The sequence below is a fragment of the Argopecten irradians genome, chromosome 13, assembly GCF_041381155.1.
Source record: "Argopecten irradians isolate NY chromosome 13, Ai_NY, whole genome shotgun sequence".
Lineage (NCBI taxonomy): Eukaryota > Metazoa > Mollusca > Bivalvia > Pectinida > Pectinidae > Argopecten > Argopecten irradians.
The window spans coordinates 36,903,692-36,927,461 of NC_091146.1; the positions used below are offsets into that span (position 1 = coordinate 36,903,692).

At 38.8% G+C, this 23,770-nt stretch overlaps 1 protein-coding gene across 1 annotated transcript in view; it reads left to right on the forward strand.

Moving 5' to 3' along the window:
* Window positions 1–172: 172 nt before the first annotated feature.
* LOC138306098 (neuronal acetylcholine receptor subunit alpha-10-like) overlaps window positions 173–23,770 on the forward strand; it is a 43,619-nt gene continuing 20,021 nt past the window's right edge. Inside the window, exons 1-2 of the mRNA XM_069246461.1 lie at window positions 173–324; window positions 1,911–1,955. Of these exons, the coding sequence (XP_069102562.1) occupies window positions 217–324; window positions 1,911–1,955 (153 nt within the window). The 5' untranslated portion in view covers window positions 173–216. The remainder of the gene's footprint in view (window positions 325–1,910; window positions 1,956–23,770) is intronic.

The window sequence follows — 23,770 nt, forward strand, 5'->3', positions numbered from 1 at the left end:
TTTACGACATATCATTACTTAGATTTCCTAATATTCGTATACAGTAGATGTTGTTACCTTATTCTCTGTAGCGAATGTGGATGAATTTTCAAGCAAATACAGTTGATATTTTAAGACCTATGACAACTTTTACATTATGTGTAATACGTCACGCCTTTCTGTGTAGATTGCCCGGTCCTGACTAAGACAGTGAACGTTTCGTCTGAACAGCGCCTGATGTTGTATCTGATGGCCGGATACGAGAAGTCTATACGTCCGGTCTACAACTCGTCATCACCTGTGGAGGTCAAACTCGGACTGACCTTGACCCAGATACTCGATCTCGTAAGTCTTACTTTTAATTAGCGTCTTTAGCAATGTACAAAATCGTCATCTTTTATTTCAATTAATTCAATTTTGAATGTAACGAGCATTTTCATTGGCTTAAACAATTCTTTATCGGCCCATAAAGGAACAAATGACGCGCTGTTTGCAACGTTACTTCTGATTGGCTGAGATAATGGCGTAACAATTTCAGAGAAAATTAGTTCAAAAATTTTGAAAGGTATTGCAGATATTCACTTTATAAGTAAAACGAATTATAAGGGTTCATTTAAATAGATATTTTATGTTATAGAGATAGATCTGAGGGTACCGACTCATCATAAACCGATTTACAAGTTAATTCTAAAATAAAGATATTCACAGAATAAAAACTAAATCCTCATTGAAAGTAAAAAAGTTTTTGTGTTTTGTTTAGCGAAGTATTAAAGGCTGTCTGAAGAATGTCTTTCTGTTTTACGACTTCATCAATAATAATAAAAAAAAAACCAAAACAATAGAATAACTCCTTCCGTTACTTAGAGTGAATACAGTTTCTACACACGATTCAGAGTTCAGTCCGTAATGTCTACTGACAGACTGTTTTAATGTATTAACACTATTTTAAAAACATGTCGACAAGACTCGACGCAGACAAATTCTGATAAGTGGTCGAAATACTTAAACAATTTAAGAAACGTCAAAATGCATTACAACACTTGATTAAATGGCTGTGTTTACTTAGTAAAGGTGGACGGTTGAAGTGTTGTTATACTAATGTAGATGGCTGGGCCAATTACTATACCACAACCTCGAGACGTATTGATTTGTGTATTTCGTCATCAGATTTGTGTATTTCGTCATCAGATTTGTGTATTTCGTCATCAGATTTGAGAATTTCGTCATCTGCATGATTTGTGTATTTCGTCATCAGATTTGAGAATTTCGTCATCTGCATGATTTGTGTATTTCGTCATCAGATTTGTGTATTTCGTCATCAGATTAGAGTATTTCGTCATCAGATTTGAGAATTTCGTCATCTGCATGATTTGTGTATTTCGTTATCTGATTTCAATATTTTGCATATCATTCCTACAACATATATGTATTTAAACATTATTCTCAATATTGTATGTGATTTTGAAGTCATAGACAAAAAAGACCGAAGCACAGCGTCATGTCCGGTTGTTTGTCTATGACTTGATAAATCCAAACGATATTGAGAAGAACGTTTATAATTTAATTTGAATAACCTAGTGGAATACTAATTAAGCAATAAGTTCCGTTCTTTTACTAACTTTTACAATAAAAGCAGTGAAGCTCTTGCGCATTGATATCTTAGCCAATAGTTTAATTTGTCCAATGATTTCCGCGTATTCGTTATTCGTGTATGATAATGGTGACGTCTTAAGAGCTTCAGTTGGTGTCCATTAGTACAAGTTGCGCAGTGTAAAGATGTGAAATGTTACAACACGTTTGTGTGTATGTTATTGCGCTAGAGGTTTTCTCCCTTATGTATATACCCCTCTCTGTAGGATACTGTTGTTAGTATACGACTGGTGGGATTGTATGTTAACGTTATATATGGGATATCATATTGAATGTTTCAGGACGAGAAAAACCAGATCTTGACAACAAATGTTTGGATGGAAGTGGTAAGTAAAATACATGTGATTTATAATGATTAAAACAACCCTTCAGTAATTAGGAAAAGACATGATGAATACGACAGCGTACTGCATGAAAAGCAGTAACTAAGGCCTGCCTTATAGTAATCAACATGTCCGTCCGTCCGTCTGTTGCCCCCTCCGTCCGTCCTTCCGTCCGCCTATCTGTCTGTTGCTCTCCCTCCTTTTTGTACGACTACGATAAAAGGGATTGGAGTACTCTTTTGAGATTGATACATTCGAGATCTTCTGTATACTTTTAGGCTAACCAGATTCAAAATGGCTGATCAGTGACAACCATTCTATTCTTTGATCTGAAAAAAATATGAAAGCTTTATATGGAAAAACGCGTTTTCTTTGGTGATAACTGTGTGAGATTAGCTCAATCTGTGACCGTATATGAGCTCCACGTGTGGCATTGTGACAAGCCCCCACCTGTGACTGTATATGAGCTCCACGTGTGGCTTTGTGACAAGTCCCCACCTGTGACTGTATATGAGCTCCACGTGTGGCTTTGTGACAAGCCCCCACCTGTGACTGTATATGCCCACACTGTGGCTGTATATGAGCTCCACGTGTGGCTTTGTGACAAGCCCCCACCTGTGACTGTATATGAGCTCCACGTGTGGCTTTGTGACAAGTCCCCACCTGTGACTGTATATGAGCTCCACGTGTGGCTTTGTGACAAGCCCCCACCTGTGGCTGTATATGAGCTCCACGTGTGGCTTTGTGACAAGCCCCCACCTGTGACTGTATACGAGCTCCACGTGTGCTTTTGTGACAAGCCCCCACCTGTGGCTGTATATGAGCTCCACGTGTGGCTTTGTAAAAAGCCCCCACCTGTGGCTGTATATGAGCTCCACGTGTGGCTTTGTGACAAGCCCCCACCTGTGACTGTATATGAGCTCCCATTGTGGTTTGGTACACACACTCATTTTAGTTTGTGACGGGCCCCCACTTGTGACTGTATGATCAGTCCAAAAAATGACTGCATGATGAACCCCACTTGTGACTGTATGAGCCCCCACGTGTAACTGTATGACGGGTCCCCACGTATGACTGTATGACGGGTCCCCACGTAAGACTGTGTGATGAGTCCCCATGTAAGTCTGTGTGATGAGTCCCCATGTAAGACTGTGTGATGAGTCCCCACGTAAGACTGTGTGATGAGTACCCACTTATGACTGTATGATGAACACCCACGTATGACTGTATGATGAACACCCATGTAAGACTGTGTGATGAGTCCCCACGTAAGACTGTGTGATGAGTCCCCATGTAAGACTGTGTGATGAGTCCCCACGTAAGACTGTGTGATGAGTCCCCATGTAAGACTGTGTGGTGAGTCCCCACGTAAGACTGTGTGATGAGTCCCCATGTAAGACTGTGTGATGAGTCCCCACGTAAGACTGTGTGATGAGTGCTTACGTATGACTGTATGGTGAGCCCCCACGAATGACTGTTTGATGAGCCCCCATTTTGATTTTTCATGAGCCCCCACGTGTGGCATGGCTTCTGATTGGCGATAAGAAGTATCGAGCATAATTGGTTTTCTGTGCAATAAAGATACATTCCGCATGTGTGAAACTGGAAAATGTAGAAAAACGTGGTATTCATCAGCACTGTTAACTCAGTAAAAGATTTCCATGTACTTGAGCGATGTGATATAATTTATTTTCAAAGACACAGGGGGCCTAACAATTATGATGCGCGAGATGCATATACTAACACACTCAGCACAGGAACAGCGCCATTTTATCATGCTGAGATAACAAATCACTTTCATACTTGTAAAAGTAGGACAATGTTTGACGAAACCTGAAGACTAAACACATTTTAGAAATATGTGAAGAGGAACGTTATTTCAGATTGGAGCAGAGAAACAGATAATACAGATGGTATATCTCATAGATTAAACCGTTCACTGTGTTATTGACTGTCCTCGTATTGACTCCAATGGTTCCTCTTGTAGAATAATTTTCCCCAGTTGTAGCCTTCTTATTTCCTTTGTTACCCTATTGACTTCTTTATAGCCTTATTACTCTCGTTGTTACCTTACTGACTTCTTTATAGCCTTATTACTCTCGTTGTAACCTTACTGACTTCTTTATAGCCTTATTACTCTCGTTGTAACCTTATTACTCTCGTTACAACCTTACTGACTCTCTTTATAACCTTATTACTCTCGTTGTTACCTTACTGACCTCTTTATAACCTTATTACTCTCGTTACAACCTTACTGACCTCTTTATAACCTTATTACTCTCGTTGTAACCTTATTACTCTCGTTACAACCTTACTGACCTCTTTATAACCTTATTACTCTCGTTGTTACCTTACTGACTTCTTTATAGCCTTATTACTCTCGTTGTTACCTTACTGACTTCTTTATAGCCTTATTACTCTCGTTGTAGCCTTATTACTCTCGTTACAACCTTACTGACCTCTTTATAGTCTTATTACTCTCGTTGTAACCTTATTACTCTCGTTACAACCTTACTGACCTCTTTATAGTCTTATTACTCTCGTTGTAACCTTATTACTCTCGTTACAACCTTACTGACCTCTTTATAGCCTTATTACTCTCGTTGTAACCTTACTGACCTCTTTATACCTTATTACTCTCGTTGTAACCTTACTGATCCATGTACCTTACTGACCATTATTACCTCTACTGATCATTGTACCTTACTGACCATTTACTCTCGTTGTGACATTGTTACTTACTGACCATTGTACCTTACTGACCATTACCTTACTGATCATTGTACCTTACTGATCTTTATACCTTACTGACCATTGTACCTTACTGATCATTGTACCTTACTGATCATTGTACCTTACTGATCATTGTACCTTACTGACCATTGTACCTTACTGACCATTGTACCTTACTGATCATTGTACCTTACTGACCATTGTACCTTACTGATCATTGTACCTTACTGATCATTGTACCTTACTGACCATTGTACCTTACTGATCATTGTACCTTACTGATCATTGTACCTTACTGATCATTGTACCTTACTGACCATTGTACCTTACTGATCATTGTACCTTACTGATCATTGTACCTTACTGATCATTGTACCTTACTGATCATTGTACCTTACTGATCATTATACCATACTGATCATTGTACCTTACTGACCATTGTACCTTACTGACCATTGTACCTTACTGATCATTGTACCTTACTGACCATTGTACCTTACTGATCATTGTACCTTACTGACCATTGTACCTTACTGACCATTGTACCTTACTGATCATTGTACCTTACTGATCATTGTACCTTACTGATCATTGTACCTTACTGATCATTGTACCTTACTGATCATTGTACCTTACTGATCATTGTACCTTACTGACCATTGTACCTTACTGACCATTATACCTTACTGACCATTGTACCTTACTGATCATTGTACCTTACTGATCATTGTACCTTACTGACCATTATACCTTACTGACCATTGTACCTTACTGACCATTGTACCTTACTGACCATTATACCTTACTGACCATTGTACCTTACTGACCATTATACCTTACTGACCATTGTACCTTACTGACCATTGTACCTTACTGACCATTGTACCTTACTGACCATTATACCTTACTGACCATTGTACCTTACTGATCATTGTACCTTACTGACCATTGTACCTTACTGATCATTGTACCTTACTGACCATTGTACCTTACTGACCATTGTACCTTACTGACCATTGTACCTTACTGACCATTGTACCTTACTGACCATTGTACCTTACTGATCATTGTACCTTACCATTGTACCTTACTGATCATTGTACCTTACTGATCATTGTACCTTACTGATCATTGTACCTTACTGACCATTATACCTTACTGACCATTGTACCTTACTGATCATTGTACCTTACTGATCATTGTACCTTACTGATCATTGTACCTTACTGACCATTGTACCTTACTGACCATTGTACCTTACTGACCATTGTACCTTACTGACCATTGTACCTTACTGACCATTGTACCTTACTGACCATTGTACCTTACTGACCATTGTACCTTACTGACCATTGTACCTTACTGACCATTGTACCTTACTGATCATTGTACCTTACTGATCATTATACCTTACTGACCATTATACCTTACTGACCATTGTACCTTACTGATCATTGTACCTTACTGATCATTGTACCTTACTGATCATTGTACCTTACTGACCATTATACCTTACTGACCATTGTACCTTACTGACCATTATACCTTACTGATCATTGTACCTTACTGATCATTGTACCTTACTGATCATTGTACCTTACTGATCATTGTACCTTACTGATCATTGTACCTTACTGACCATTGTACCTTACTGATCATTGTACCTTACTGATCATTGTACCTTACTGATCATTGTACCTTACTGATCATTGTACCTTACTGATCATTGTACCTTACTGATCATTGTACCTTACTGACCATTGTACCTTACTGATCATTGTACCTTACTGATCATTGTACCTTACTGATCATTGTACCTTACTGACCATTGTACCTTACTGATCATTGTACCTTACTGATCATTGTACCTTACTGATCATTGTACCTTACTGATCATTGTACCTTACTGACCATTGTACCTTACTGATCATTGTACCTTACTGACCATTGTACCTTACTGATCATTGTACCTTACTGATCATTGTAACCTTACTGACCATTGTACCTTACTGATCATTGTACCTTACTGATCACATTGTACCTTACTGACCATTGTACCTTACTGACATTGTACCTTACTGACCATTGTACCTTACTGATCATTGTACCTTACTGACCATTGTACCTTACTGACCATTACTGACCGTTATGCCTTACTGACCATTGTACCTTACTGATCATTGTACCTTACTGACCATTGTACCTTACTGACCATTGTACCTTACTGACATTGTACCTTACTGACCATTGTACCTTACTGATCATTGTACCTTACTGACCATTTGTTGACTTACTGATCATTGTACCTTACTGATCATTGTACCTTACTGATCATTGTACCTTACTGATCATTGTACCTTACTGACCATTGTACCTTACTGACCATTGTACCTTACTGATCATTGTACCTTACTGACCATTGTACCTTACTGACCATTGTACCTTACTGATCATTGTACCTTACTGACCGTTCTACCATACTGACCCTTACTGACCATTGTACCTTACTGACCATTGTACCTTACTGATCATTGTACCTTACTGATCATTGTACCTTACTGACCATTGTACCTTACTGACCATTGTACCTTACTGACCATTGTACCTTACTGACCATTGTACCTTACTGACCATTGTACCATACTGACCTACCTTACTGACCATTGTACCTTACTGACCATTGTACCTTACTGACCATTGTACCTTACTGATCATTGTACCTTACTGACCATTGTACCTTACTGACCATTGTACCTTACTGACCATTGTACCTTACTGACCATTATACCTTACTGACCATTATACCTTACTGACCATTATACCTTACTGACCATTATACCTTACTGACCATTATACCTTACTGACCATTATACCTTACTGACCATTATACCTTACTGACCATTATACCTTACTGACCATTATACCTTACTGACCATTGTACCTTACTGACCATTATACCTTACTGACCATTGTACCTTACTGATCATTGTACCTTACTGACCATTATACCTTACTGACCATTGTACCTTACTGACCATTCTACCTTACTGACCATTGTACCTTACTGACCATTATACCTTACTGACCATTGTACCTTACTGAACATTGTACCTTACTGACCATTGTACCTTACTGACCATTATACCTTTTCTGACCATTGTACCTACTGACCATTATACCTTACTGACCATTGTACCTTACTGACCATTGTACCTTACTGACCATTGTACCTTACTGATCATTGTACCTTACTGATCCATTGTACCTTACTGACCATTGTACCTTACTGATCATTGTACCTTACTGACCGTTGTACCATACTGACCGTTACTGATCATTGTACCTTACTGATCATTGTACCTTACTGACCATTGTACCTTACTGACCATTGTACCTTACTGACCATTGTACCTTACTGATCATTATACCTTACTGACCATTGTACCTTACTGATCATTGTACCTTACTGACCATTATACCTTACTGATCATTGTACCTTACTGATCATTGTACCTTACTGACCATTGTACCTTACTGACCATTGTACCTTACTGATCATTGTACCTTACTGATCATTGTACCTTACTGATCATTGTACCTTACTGACCATTGTACCTTACTGACCATTGTACCTTACTGACCATTGTACCTTACTGACCATTGTACCTTACTGACCATTGTACCTTACTGATCATTGTACCTTACTGATCATTGTACCTTACTGACCATTGTACCTTACTGACCATTGTACCTTACTGATCATTGTACCTTACTGACCATTGTACCTTACTGACCATTGTACCTTACTGACCATTGTACCTTACTGATCATTGTACCTTACTGATCATTGTACCTTACTGACCATTGTACCTTACTGATCATTGTACCTTACTGATCATTGTACCTTACTGATCATTATACCTTACTGACCATTGTACCTTACTGACCATTGTACCTTACTGATCATTGTACCTTACTGACCATTGTACCTTACTGATCATTGTACCTTACTGACCATTGTACCTTACTGACCATTGTACCTTACTGACCGTTACTGACCATTGTACCTTACTGACCATTGTACCTTACTGATCATTGTACCTTACTGACCATTGTACCTTACTGATCATTGTACCTTACTGACCATTGTACCTTACTGACCATTGTACCTTACTGACCATTGTACCTTACTGACCATTGTACCTTACTGACCATTGTACCATACTGACCGTTACTGACCATTGTACCTTACTGACCATTGTACCTTACTGACCGTTGTACCATACTGACCGTTACTGACCATTGTACCTTACTGACCATTATACCTTACTGACCATTGTACCTTACTGACCATTATACCTTACTGACCATTGTACCTTACTGACCATTGTACCTTACTGACCATTGTACCTTACTGATCATTGTACCTTACTGACCATTGTACCTTACTGACCATTATACCTTACTGACCATTATACCTTACTGACCATTGTACCTTACTGACCATTGTACCTTACTGACCTTTGTACCTTACTGATCATTGTACCTTACTGACCATTGTACCTTACTGATCATTGTACCTTACTGACCATTGTACCTTACTGACCATTGTACCTTACTGACCATTGTACCTTACTGACCGTTGTTACTACCTTACTGATCATTGTACCTTACTGATCATTGTACCTTACTGATCATTGTACCTTACTGACCATTGTACCTTACTGATCATTGTACCTTACTGATCATTGTACCTTACTGACCATTGTACCTTACTGATCATTGTACCTTACTGACCATTGTACCTTACTGATCATTGTACCTTACTGACCATTGTACCTTACTGACCATTGTACCTTACTGACCATTGTACCTTACTGATCATTGTACCTTACTGATCATTGTACCTTACTGATCATTGTACCTTACTGATCATTGTACCTTACTGATCATTGTACCTTACTGATCATTGTACCTTACTGATCATTGTACCTTACTGATCATTGTACCTTACTGATCATTGTACCTTACTGACCATTGTACCTTACTGACCATTGTACCTTACTGACCATTGTACCTTACTGATCATTGTACCTTACTGACCATTGTACCTTACTGACCATTGTACCTTACTGACCATTGTACCTTACTGATCATTGTACCTTACTGATCATTGTACCTTACTGATCATTGTACCTTACTGATCATTGTACCTTACTGATCATTGTACCTTACTGATCATTGTACCTTACTGACCATTGTACCTTACTGATCATTGTACCTTACTGACCATTGTATACCTTACTGATCATTGTACCTTACTGATCATTATACCTTACTGACCATTGTACCTTACTGATCATTGTACCTTACTGACCATTGTACCTTACTGATCATTTATACCTTACTGATCATTGTACCTTACTGATCATTGTACCTTACTGACCATTGTACCTTACTGACCATTGTACCATACTGACCGTTACTGACCATTGTACCTTACTGATCATTGTACCTTACTGATCATTGTACCTTACTGACCATTGTACCTTACTGATCATTGTACCTTACTGACCATTGTACCTTACTGATCATTGTACCTTACTGATCATTGTACCTTACTGACCATTGTACCTTACTGATCATTGTACCTTACTGACCATTGTACCTTACTGATCATTGTACCTTACTGATCATTATACCTTACTGACCATTGTACCTTACTGACCATTGTACCTTACTGATCATTGTACCTTACTGACCATTGTACCTTACTGACCGTTGTACCATACTGACCGTTACTGACCATTGTACCTTACTGACCATTGTACCTTACTGATCATTGTACCTTACTGATCATTGTACCTTACTGACCATTGTACCTTACTGACCATTATACCTTACTGACCATTGTACCTTACTGACCATTGTACCTTACTGATCATTGTACCTTACTGATCATTGTACCTTACTGATCATTGTACCTTACTGATCATTGTACCTTACTGACCATTGTACCTTACTGACCATTGTACCTTACTGACCATTGTACCTTACTGACCATTGTACCTTACTGACCATTGTACCTTACTGACCATTGTACCTTACTGATCATTGTACCTTACTGATCATTGTACCTTACTGACCATTGTACCTTACTGATCATTGTACCTTACTGACCATTATACCTTACTGACCATTGTACCTTACTGACCATTGTACCTTACTGACCATTGTACCTTACTGACCATTGTACCTTACTGATCATTGTACCTTACTGACCATTGTACCTTACTGACCATTGTACCTTACTGACCATTGTACCTTACTGACCATTGTACCTTACTGACCATTGTACCTTACTGATCATTGTACCTTACTGACCATTGTACCTTACTGACCATTGTACCTTACTGACCATTGTACCTTACTGACCATTGTACCTTACTGACCATTGTACCTTACTGACCATTGTACCTTACTGACCATTGTACCTTACTGATCGTTACTGACCATTGTACCTTACTGATCATTGTACCTTACTGACCATTGTACCTTACTGATCATTGTACCTTACTGACCATTGTACCTTACTGACCATTGTACCTTACTGACCGTTACTTGTACCTTACTGACCATTGTACCTAACTGACCATTATACCTTACTGACCATTGTACCTTACTGATCATTGTACCTTACTGACCATTGTACCTTACTGACCATTATACCTAACTGACCATTGTACCTTACTGACATTATACCTTACTGACCATTGTACCTTACTGATCATTGTACCTTACTGACCATTGTACCTTACTGACCATTGTACCTTACTGACCATTGTACCTTACTGATCATTGTACCTTACTGACCATTGTACCTTACTGACCATTGTACCTTACTGACCATTGTACCTTACTGACCATTGTACCTTACTGACCATTGTACCTTACTGACCATTGTACCTTACTGATCATTGTACCTTACTGACCATTGTACCTTACTGACCATTGTACCTTACTGACCATTGTACCTTACTGACCATTGTACCTTACTGACCATTGTACCTTACTGACCATTGTACCTTACTGACCATTGTACCTTACTGATCATTGTACCTTACTGACCATTGTACCTTACTGACTGACCATACTGACCGTTACTGACCATTGTACCTTACTGATCATTGTACCTTACTGACCATTGTACCTTACTGACCATTGTACCTTACTGACCGTTGTACCTTACTGACCATTATACCTTACTGACCATTGTACCTTACTGACCATTGTACCTTACTGACCATTGTACCTTACTGACCATTGTACCTTACTGACCATTGTACCTTACTGACCATTATACCTTACTGACCATTATACCTTACTGACCATTGTACCTTACTGACCATTGTACCTTACTGACCATTGTACCTTACTGATCATTGTATATTACTGACCATTGTACCATACTGATCATTGTACCTTACTGATCATTGTACCTTACTGATCATTGTACCTTACTGACCATTGTACCTTACTGACCATTGTACCTTACTGACCATTGTACCTTACTGACCATTGTACCTTACTGACCATTGTACCTTACTGACCATTGTACCTTACTGACCATTGTACCTTACTGACCATTGTACCTTACTGACCATTGTACCTTACTGACCATTGTACCTTACTGACCATTGTACCTTACTGACCATTGTACCTTACTGACCATTGTACCTTACTGATCATTGTACCTTACTGATCGTTACTGACCGTTGTACCTTACTGATCATTGTACCTTACTGATCATTGTACCTTACTGACCATTGTACCTTACTGATCATTGTACCATTACTGACCATTGTACCTTACTGACCATTGTACCTTACTGACCATTGTACCTTACTGACCATTGTACCTTACTGACCATTGTACCTTACTGATCATTGTACCTTACTGATCATTGTACCTTACTGACCATTGTACCTTACTGATCATTGTACCTTACTGATCATTGTACCTTACTGATCATTGTACCTTACTGATCATTGTACCTTACTGATCATTGTACCTTACTGACCATTGTACCTTACTGATCATTGTACCTTACTGATCATTGTACCTTACTGACCATTGTACCTTACTGACCATTGTACCTTACTGACCATTGTACCTTACTGATCATTGTACCTTTACTGACCATTTGTACCTTACTGATCATTGTACCTTACTGACCATTGTACCTTACTGACCATTGTACCTTACTGACCATTGTACCATACTGATCATTGTACCTTACTGATCATTGGTATACCTTACTGACCATTGTACTTACTGATCATTGTACCTTACTGATCATTGTACCTTACTGACCATTGTACCTTACTGACCATTGTTACCTTACTGATCATTGTACCTTACTGACCATTGTACCTTACTGACCATTGTACCTTACTGATCATTGTACCTTACTGACCATTGTACCTTACTGATCATTGTACCTTACTGACCATTGTACCTTACTGACCTTACTGACCATTGTACCTTACTGATCATTGTACCTTACTGACCATTGTACCTTACTGACCATTGTACCTTACTGATCATTGTACCTTACTGATCATTGTACCTTACTGACCATTGTACCTTACTGATCATTGTACCTTACTGATCATTGTACCTTACTGATCATTGTACCTTACTGATCATTGTACCTTACTGATCATTGTACCTTACTGACCATTGTACCTTACTGACCATTGTACCTTACTGATCATTGTACCTTACTGATCATTGTACCTTACTGACCATTGTACCTTACTGACCATTGTACCTTACTGATCATTGTACCTTACTGACCATTGTACCTTACTGACCATTATACCTTACTGACCATTGTACCTTACTGATCATTATACCTTACTGATCATTGTACCTTACTGATCATTGTACCTTACTGACATCATTATACCTTACTGATCCTTTGTACCTTACTGACCATTATACCTTACTGACCATTGTACCTTACTGACCATTGTACCTTACTGACCATTGTACCTTACTGACCATTGTACCTTACTGACCATTGTACCTTACTGATCATTGTACCTTACTGACCATTGTACCTTACTGACCATTGTACCTTACTGACCATTGTACCTTACTGATCATTGTACCTTACTGATCATTGTACCTTACTGACCATTGTACCTTACTGACCATTGTACCTTACTGACCATTGTACCTTACTGACCATTGTACCTTACTGATCATTGTACCTTACTGACCATTGTACCTTACTGACCATTTGTACCTTACTGATCATTGTACCTTACTAGATCATTGTACCTTACTGATCACTTGTGTACCTTACTGATCATTGTACCTTACTGATCATTGTACCTTACTGATCATTGTACCTTACTGATCATTGTACCTTACTGACCATTATACCTTACTGATCATTGTACCTTACTGATCATTGTACCTTACTGACCATTGTACCTTACTGATCATTGTACCTTACTGACCATTGTACCTTACTGACCATTGTACCTTACTGACCATTATACCTTACTGACCATTGTACCTTACTGACCATTGTACCTTACTGATCATTGTACCTTACTGACCATTGTACCTTACTGATCATTGTACCTTACTGACCATTGTATCTTACTGATCATTGTACCTTACTGACCGTTCTACCATACTGACCGTTACTGACCATTGTACCTTACTGACCATTGTACCTTACTGATCATTGTACCTTACTGATCATTGTACCTTACTGACCATTATACCTTACTGACCATTGTACCTTACTGACCATTGTACCTTACTGACCATTGTACCTTACTGATCATTGTACCTTACTGACCATTGTACCTTACTGATCATTGTACCTTACTGATCATTGTACCTTACTGACCATTGTACCTTACTGACCATTATACCTTACTGACCATTGTACCTTACTGACCATTGTACCTTACTGATCATTGTACCTTACTGACCATTGTACCTTACTGACCATTGTACCTTACTGACCATTGACCATACTACCGTTACTGACCATTGTACCTTACTGATCATTGTACCTTACTGACCATTGTACCTTACTGATCATTGTTACCTTACTGACCATTGTACCTTACTGACCATTGTACCTAAACTGACCATTGTACCTTACTGACCATTGTACCTTACGTTTGTACCTTACTGACCATTGTACCTTACTGACTCATTGTACCTTACTGACCATTATACCTTACTGACCATTGTACCTTACTGACCATTGTTACCTTACTGACCATTGTACCTTACTGACCATTGTACCTTACTGACCATTGTACCTTACTGACCATTGTACCTTACTGACCATTGTACCTTACTGACCATTATACCTTACTTGACATTGTACCTTACTGACCATTGTACCTTACTGACCATTGTACCTTACTGACCATTGTACCTTACTGACCATTGTACCTTACTGACCATTGTACCTTACTGACCATTGTACCTTACTGACCATTGTACCTTACTGATCATTGTACCTTACTGACCATTGTACCTTACTGACCATTGTACCTTACTGACCATTGTACCTTACTGATCATTGTACCTTACTGATCATTGTACCTTACTGACCATTGTACCTTACTGACCATTGTACCTTACTGACCATTGTACCTTACTGATCATTGTACCTTACTGACCATTGTACCTTACTGATCATTGTACCTTACTGACCACCATACTACCTTTACTGACCATTGTACCTTACTGACCATTGTACCTTACTGATCATTGTACCTTACTGATCATTGTACCTTACTGACCATTATACCTTACTGACCATTGTACCTTACTGATCATTGTACCTTACTGACCATTGTACCTTACTGACCATTATACCTTACTGACCATTATACCTTACTGACCATTGTACCTTACTGACCATTATACCTTACTGACCATTATACCTTACTGACCATTGTACCTTACTGACCATTGTACCTTACTGACCATTGTACCTTACTGAATCATTGTACCTTACTGACCATTGTACCTTACTGACCATTGTACCTTACTGACCATTGTACCTTACTGACCATTGTACCTTACTGACCATTGTACCTAACTGACCATTGTACCTTACTGACCATTGTACCTTACTGACCATTGTACCTTACTGATCATTGTACCTTACTGACCATTGTACCTTACTGATCATTGTACCTTACTGATCATTGTACCTTACTGACCATTGTACCTTACTGATCATTGTACCTTACTGATCATTGTACCTTACTGATCATTATACCTTACTGACCATTGTACCTTACTGACCATTATACCTTACTGACCATTGTACCTTACTGATCATTGTACCTTACTGACCATTGTACCTTACTGACCATTGTACCTTACTGACCATTGTACCTTACTGACCATTTGTACCTTACTGACCATTATACCTTACTGACCATTATACCTTACTGACCATTTACATTGTACCTAACTGACCATTATACCTAACTGACCATTGTACCTTACTGACCATTGTACCTTACTGACCATTATACCTTACTGACCATTGTACCTTACTGACCATTGTACCTTACTGACCGTTGTACCATACTGACCGTTACTGACCATTGTACCTTACTGACCATTGTACCTTACTGACCATTATACCTTACTGACCATTGTACCTTACTGACCATTGTACCTTACTGACCATTGTACCTTACTGACCATTGTACCTTACTGACCATTGTACCTTACTGACCATTGTACCTTACTGATCATTGTACCTTACTGACCATTGTACCTTACTGATCATTGTACCTTACTTACCATTATACCTTACTGACCATTGTACCTTACTGATCATTGTACCTTACTGACCATTGTACCTTACTGACCATTGTACCTTACTGATCATTGTACCTTACTGACCATTGTACCTTACTGATCATTGTACCTTACTGACCATTGTACCTTACTGACCATTGTACCTTACTGACCATTGTACCTTACTGACCATTGTACCTTACTGATCATTGTACCTTACTGACCATTGTACCTTACTGACCATTGTACCTTACTGACCATTGTACCTTACTGACCATTGTACCTTACTGACCATTGTACCTTACTGATCATTGTACCTTACTGACCATTGTACCTTACTGACCGTTACTGACCATTGTACCTTACTGACCATTGTACCTTACTGATCATTGTACCTTACTGACCATTATACCTTACTGACCATTGTACCTTACTGACCATTGTACCTTACTGACCATTGTACCTTACTGACCATTGTACCTTACTGATCATTGTACCTTACTGACCATTGTACCTTACTGATCATTGTACCTTACTGACCATTGTACCTTACTGATCATTGTACCTTACTGATCATTGTACCTTACTGACCATTGTACCTTACTGACCATTGTACCTTACTGACCATTGTACCTTACTGACCATTGTACCTTACTGATCATTGTACCTTACTGACCATTGTACCTTACTGACCATTGTACCTTACTGACCATTGTACCTTACTGATCATTGTACCTTACTGATCATTGTACCTTACTGACCATTGTACCTTACTGATCATTGTACCTTACTGACCATTGTACCTTACTGACCATTGTACCTTACTGACCATTGTACCTTACTGACCATTGTACCTTACTGACCATTGTACCTTACTGACCATTGTACCTTACTGACCATTGTACCTTACTGACCATTGTACCTTACTGACCATTGTACCTTACTGATCATTGTACCTTACTGATCATTGTACCTTACTGACCATTATACCTTACTGACCATTGTACCTTACTGACCATTGTACCTTACTGACCATTGTACCTTACTGATCATTGTACCTTACTGATCATTGTACCTTACTGACCATTGTACCTTACTGACCATTGTACCTTACTGACCATTGTACCTTACTGACCATTATACCTTACTGACCATTGTACCTTACTGACCATTGTACCTTACTGATCATTGTACCTTACTGACCATTGTACCTTACTGACCATTGTACCTTACTGATCATTGTACCTTACTGACCATTATACCTTACTGATCATTGTACCTTACTGACCATTGTACCTTACTGATCATTGTACCTTACTGACCATTGTACCTTACTGATCATTGTACCTTACTGACCATTGTACCTTACTGACCATTGTACCTTACTGAGCATTGTACCTTACTGACCGTTGTACCATACTGACCGTTACTGACCATTGTACCTTACTGATCATTGTACCTTACTGACCATTGTACCTTACTGACCATTGTACCTTACTGACCATTGTACCTTACTGACCATTGTACCTTACTGACCATTATACCTTACTGACCATTGTACCTTACTGACCATTATACCTTACTGATCATTGTACCTTACTGACCATTATACCTTACTGACCATTGTACCTTACTGACCATTGTACCTTACTGACCATTGTACCTTACTGACCATTGTACCTTACTGACCATTGTACCTTACTGATCATTGTACCTTACTGACCATTGTACCTTACTGACCATTGTACCTAACTGACCATTGTACCTAACTGACCGTTGTACCTTACTGACCATTGTACCTTACTGATCATTGTACCTTACTGACCATTATACCTTACTGATCATTATACCTTACTGACCATTGTACCTTACTGACCATTATACCTTACTGACCATTGTACCTTACTGACCATTGTACCTTACTGACCATTGTACCTTACTGACCATTGTACCTTACTGACCATTGTACCTTACTGACCATTGTACCTTACTGACCATTGTACCTTACTGATCATTGTACCTTACTGACCATTGTACCTTACTGATCATTGTACCTTACTGACCGTTACTGACCATTGTACCTTACTGACCATTGTACCTTACTGACCATTGTACCTTACTGATCATTGTACCTTACTGACCATGTACCTTACTGACCATTATACATTACTGACCATTGTACCTAACTGACCATTGTACCTTACTGACCTTACTGACTGAATCATTGTACCTTACTGACCATTATACCTTACTGATCATTGTACCTTACTGATCATTGTACCTTACTGACCATTGTACCTTACTGACCATTGTACCTTACTGACCATTGTACCTTACTGACCATTGTACCTTACTGATCATTGTACCTTACTGATCATTGTACCTTACTGACCATTGTACCTTACTGACCATTGTACCTTACTGACCTTTGTACCTTACTGACCATTGTACCTTACTGACCATTGTACCTTACTGACCATTGTACCTTACTGACCATTGTACCATACTGACCGTTACTGACCATTGTACCTTACTGACCATTATACCTTACTGACCATTGTACCTTACTGACCATTGTACCTTACTGACCATTGTACCTTACTGACCATTGTACCTTACTGACCATTATACCTTACTGACCATTGTACCTTACTGACCATTGTACCTTACTGACCATTGTACCCTTACCTGACCATTGTACCTTACTGACCATTGTACCTTACTGACCATTGTACCTTACTGACCACATTATACCTTACTGATCATTGTTACCTTACTGACCATTGTACCTTACTGACCATTGTACCTTACTGACCATTATACCTTACTGACCATTATACCTTACTGACCATTATACCTTACTGACCATTGTACCTTACTGATCATTGTACCTTACTGACCATTGTACCTTACTGACCATTGTACCTTACTGACCATTGTACCTTACTGATCATTGTACCTTACTGATCATTGTACCTTACTGATCATTGTACCAATTACTGATCATTGTACCTTACTGACCATTATACCTTACTGACCATTGTACCTTACTGACCATTATACCTTACTGACCATTGTACCTTACTGACCATTGTACCTTACTGACCATTGTACCTTACTGATCATTGTACCTTACTGACCATTGTACCTTACTGACCATTGTACCTTACTGATCATTGTACCTTACTGACCATTGTACCTTACTGACCATTGTACCTTACTGACCATTGTACCTTACTGACCATTGTACCTTACTGACCATTGTACCTTACTGACCATTGTACCTTACTGACCATTGTACCTTACTGACCATTGTACCTTACTGACATTGTACCTTACTGACCATTGTACCTTACTGACCATTGTACCTTACTGATCATTGTACCTTACTGATCATTGTACCTTACTGACCATTGTACCTTACTGACCATTATACCTTACTGACCATTGTACCTTACTGACCATTGTACCTTACTGACCATTGTACCTTACTGACCATTGTACCTTACTGATCATTGTACCTTACTGACCATTGTACCTTACTGATCATTGTACCTTACTGATCATTGTACCTTACTGACCATTATACCTTACTGATCATTGTACCTTACTGATCATTGTACCTTACTGACCATTGTACCTTACTGATCATTGTACCTTACTGACCATTGTACCTTACTGACCATTGTACCTTACTGACCATTGTACCTTACTGACCATTATACCTTACTGACCATTGTACCTACTGACCTTACTGACCATTGTACCTTACTGATCATTGTACCTTACTGACCATTGTACCTTACTGACCATTGTACCTTACTGACCATTGTACCTTACTGACCATTGTACCTTACTGATCATTGTACCTTACTGATCATTGTACCTTACTGACCATTATACCTTACTGACCGTTACTGATCATTGTACCTTACTGACCATTGTACCTTACTGACCATTGTACCTTACTGATCATTGTACCTTACTGACCATTGTACCTTACTGACCATTGTACCTTACTGACCATTGTACCTTACTGACCATTGTACCTTACTGACCATTGTACCTTACTGACCATTATACCTTACTGACCATTGTACCTTACTGACCATTGTACCTTACTGACCATTGTACCTTACTGACCATTGTACCTTACTGATCATTGTACCTTACTGATCATTGTACCTTACTGACCATTGTACCTTACTGATCATTGTACCTTACTGACCATTGTACCTTACTGATCATTGTACCTTACTGACCATTATACCTTACTGACCATTGTACCTTACTGACCATTATACCTTACTGACCATTATACCTTACTGACCATTGTACCTTACTGACCATTATACCTTACTGATCATTGTACCTTACTGATCATTGTACCTTACTGACCATTGTACCTTACTGATCATTGTACCTTACTGACCATTATACCTTACTGATCATTGTACCTTACTGATCATTGTACCTTACTGACCATTGTACCTTACTGATCATTGTACCTTACTGATCATTGTACCTTACTGACCATTGTACCTTACTGATCATTGTACCTTACTGACCATTGTACCTTACTGACCATTGTACCTTACTGATCATTGTACCTTACTGACCATTGTACCTTACTGACCATTGTACCTTACTGACCATTGTACCTTACTGACCATTGTACCTTACTGACCATTGTACCTTACTGACCATTGTACCTTACTGATCATTGTACCTTACTGACCATTGTACCTTACTGATCATTGTACCTTACTGATCATTGTACCTTACTGACCATTGTACCTTACTGATCATTGTACCTTACTGATCATTGTACCTTACTGATCATTGTACCTTACTGATCATTGTACCTTACTGATCATTGTACCTTACTGACCATTGTACCTTACTGACCATTTTACCTTACTGATCATTGTACCTTACTGACCATTATACCTTACTGATCATTATATCTTACTGATCATTGTACCTTACTGATCATTGTACCTTACTGATCATTTGTACCTTACTGACCATTGTACCTTACTGACCGTTCTACCATACTGACCGTTACTGACCATTGTACCTTACTGACCATTGTACCTTACTGATCATTGTACCTTACTGACCATTGTACCTTACTGACCATTATACCTTACTGACCATTGTACCTTACTGACCATTGTACCTTACTGACCATTGTACCTTACTGACCATTGTACCTTACTGATCATTGTACCTTACTGATCATTGTACCTTACTGACCCATTGTACCTTACTGACCATTGTACCTTACTGACCATTGTACCTTACTGACCATTGTACCTTACTGACCATTGTACCTTACTGACCATTGTACCTTACTGACCATTGTACCTTACTGATTGTACATTATATGTACCTTACTGACCATTGTACCTTACTGACCATTGTACCTTACTGATCATTGTACCTTACTGATCATTGTACCTTACTGACCATTGTACCTTACTGACCATTGTACCTTACTGACCATTGTACCTTACTGACCATTGTACCTTACTGACCATTGTACCTTACTGATCATTGTACCTTACTGATCATTGTACCTTACTGATCATTGTACCTTACTGACCATTGTACCTTACTGATCATTGTACCTTACTTACCTTACTGATCATTGTACCTTACTGACCATTGTACCTTACTGATCATTGTACCTTACTGATCATTGTACCTTACTGATCATTGTACCTTACTGACCATTGTACCTTACTGATCATTGTACCTTACTGACCATTATACCTTACTGACCATTGTACCTTACTGACCATTGTACCTTACTGACCATTGTACCTTACTGAACATTGTACCTTACTGATCATTGTACCTTACTGATCATTATACCTTACTGACCATTATACCTTACTGATCATTGTACCTTACTGACCATTATACCTTACTGACCATTGTACCTTACTGACCATTATACCTTACTGATCATTGTACCTTACTGACCATTGTACCTTACTGACCATTATACCTTACTGACCATTGTACCTTACTGACCATTGTACCTTACTGACCATTGTACCTTACTGACCATTGTACCTTACTGACCATTATACCTTACTGATCATTGTACCTTACTGATCATTGTACCTTACTGACTTTATAACCTTATTACTCTCGTTGTAACCTTACTGACCTCTTTATAACCTTATTACTCTCGTTGTAACCTTACTGACCTTCTATATAACCTTATTACTCTCGTTGTAACCTTACTGACCTATAGCCTTATTACTCTCGTTGTAACCTTACTGACCTCTTTATAACCTTATTACTCTCGTTGTAACCTTATTACTCTCGTTGTAACCTTACTCACTTATTTCATAGTCACTCTCATTGTAGTCTTCGGACTTTGTAACCACCATCATAATAACTGTAGTGTTATTAACTCGTTCGGAAGCCTTATTGTCTCCCTTTAGGCTTATTGTCCCATTCTGCAGCTTATTTAATCCTCTAGTATTCCCTTGCCTCTATATAGTCGTGTTGACTCCACATTTAGTTAGGTCGATTCCCCCGACAACCCTTATGACTCGGTTGATATTTTCCTGTGATATTCTGTTACACGTCTATACACACGTTCGAGTTCCCTAAAACCTGATGATGCGAGGCGATAGAGAATGAATATTTCAAGTACAGCTATCCTCCCCATCAGATACAGTAACCATATAGGTTTTGTTCAGTCTAATCTACGGCAGTTCGCTACCTCAGTGTGTTTACCTGAAATCCTCTATAGAAAGTACCAGTCAACCCGGACTCCATCTACACAGGTATATAGACTATCTCTGACCCTTGCACGTGTGGTTAGATGATCACGTGGCTGCAGGGTGCCGCTCGAGCTAAAATGATAAGAAATTAATAGGCTTAGAGACGCTATCTGCCGTTGTGATAGAGGCACTCATTACTAACGCAGCAGTACACAAGATATAACTGTAGTGTGAAATGACTGCAATTAGTCCCACGGTGCCGTGGTAAACAAGTTTCTGATTATTCCTCCGCGGTTATGAGATAATGTTCAGCGATAAATTTCAAAATAAATATGTTTTTAATAATAATTCAAAAGTTATAAACTATTGAAGACTGATTTTTTCTTATGATTTCGATACACGGCTTCGACCTGAAGTACGTGTAATAGTAAGCTATTTATAGCGGGCGATCAGGTAACAATGACGGCATTTGGAATG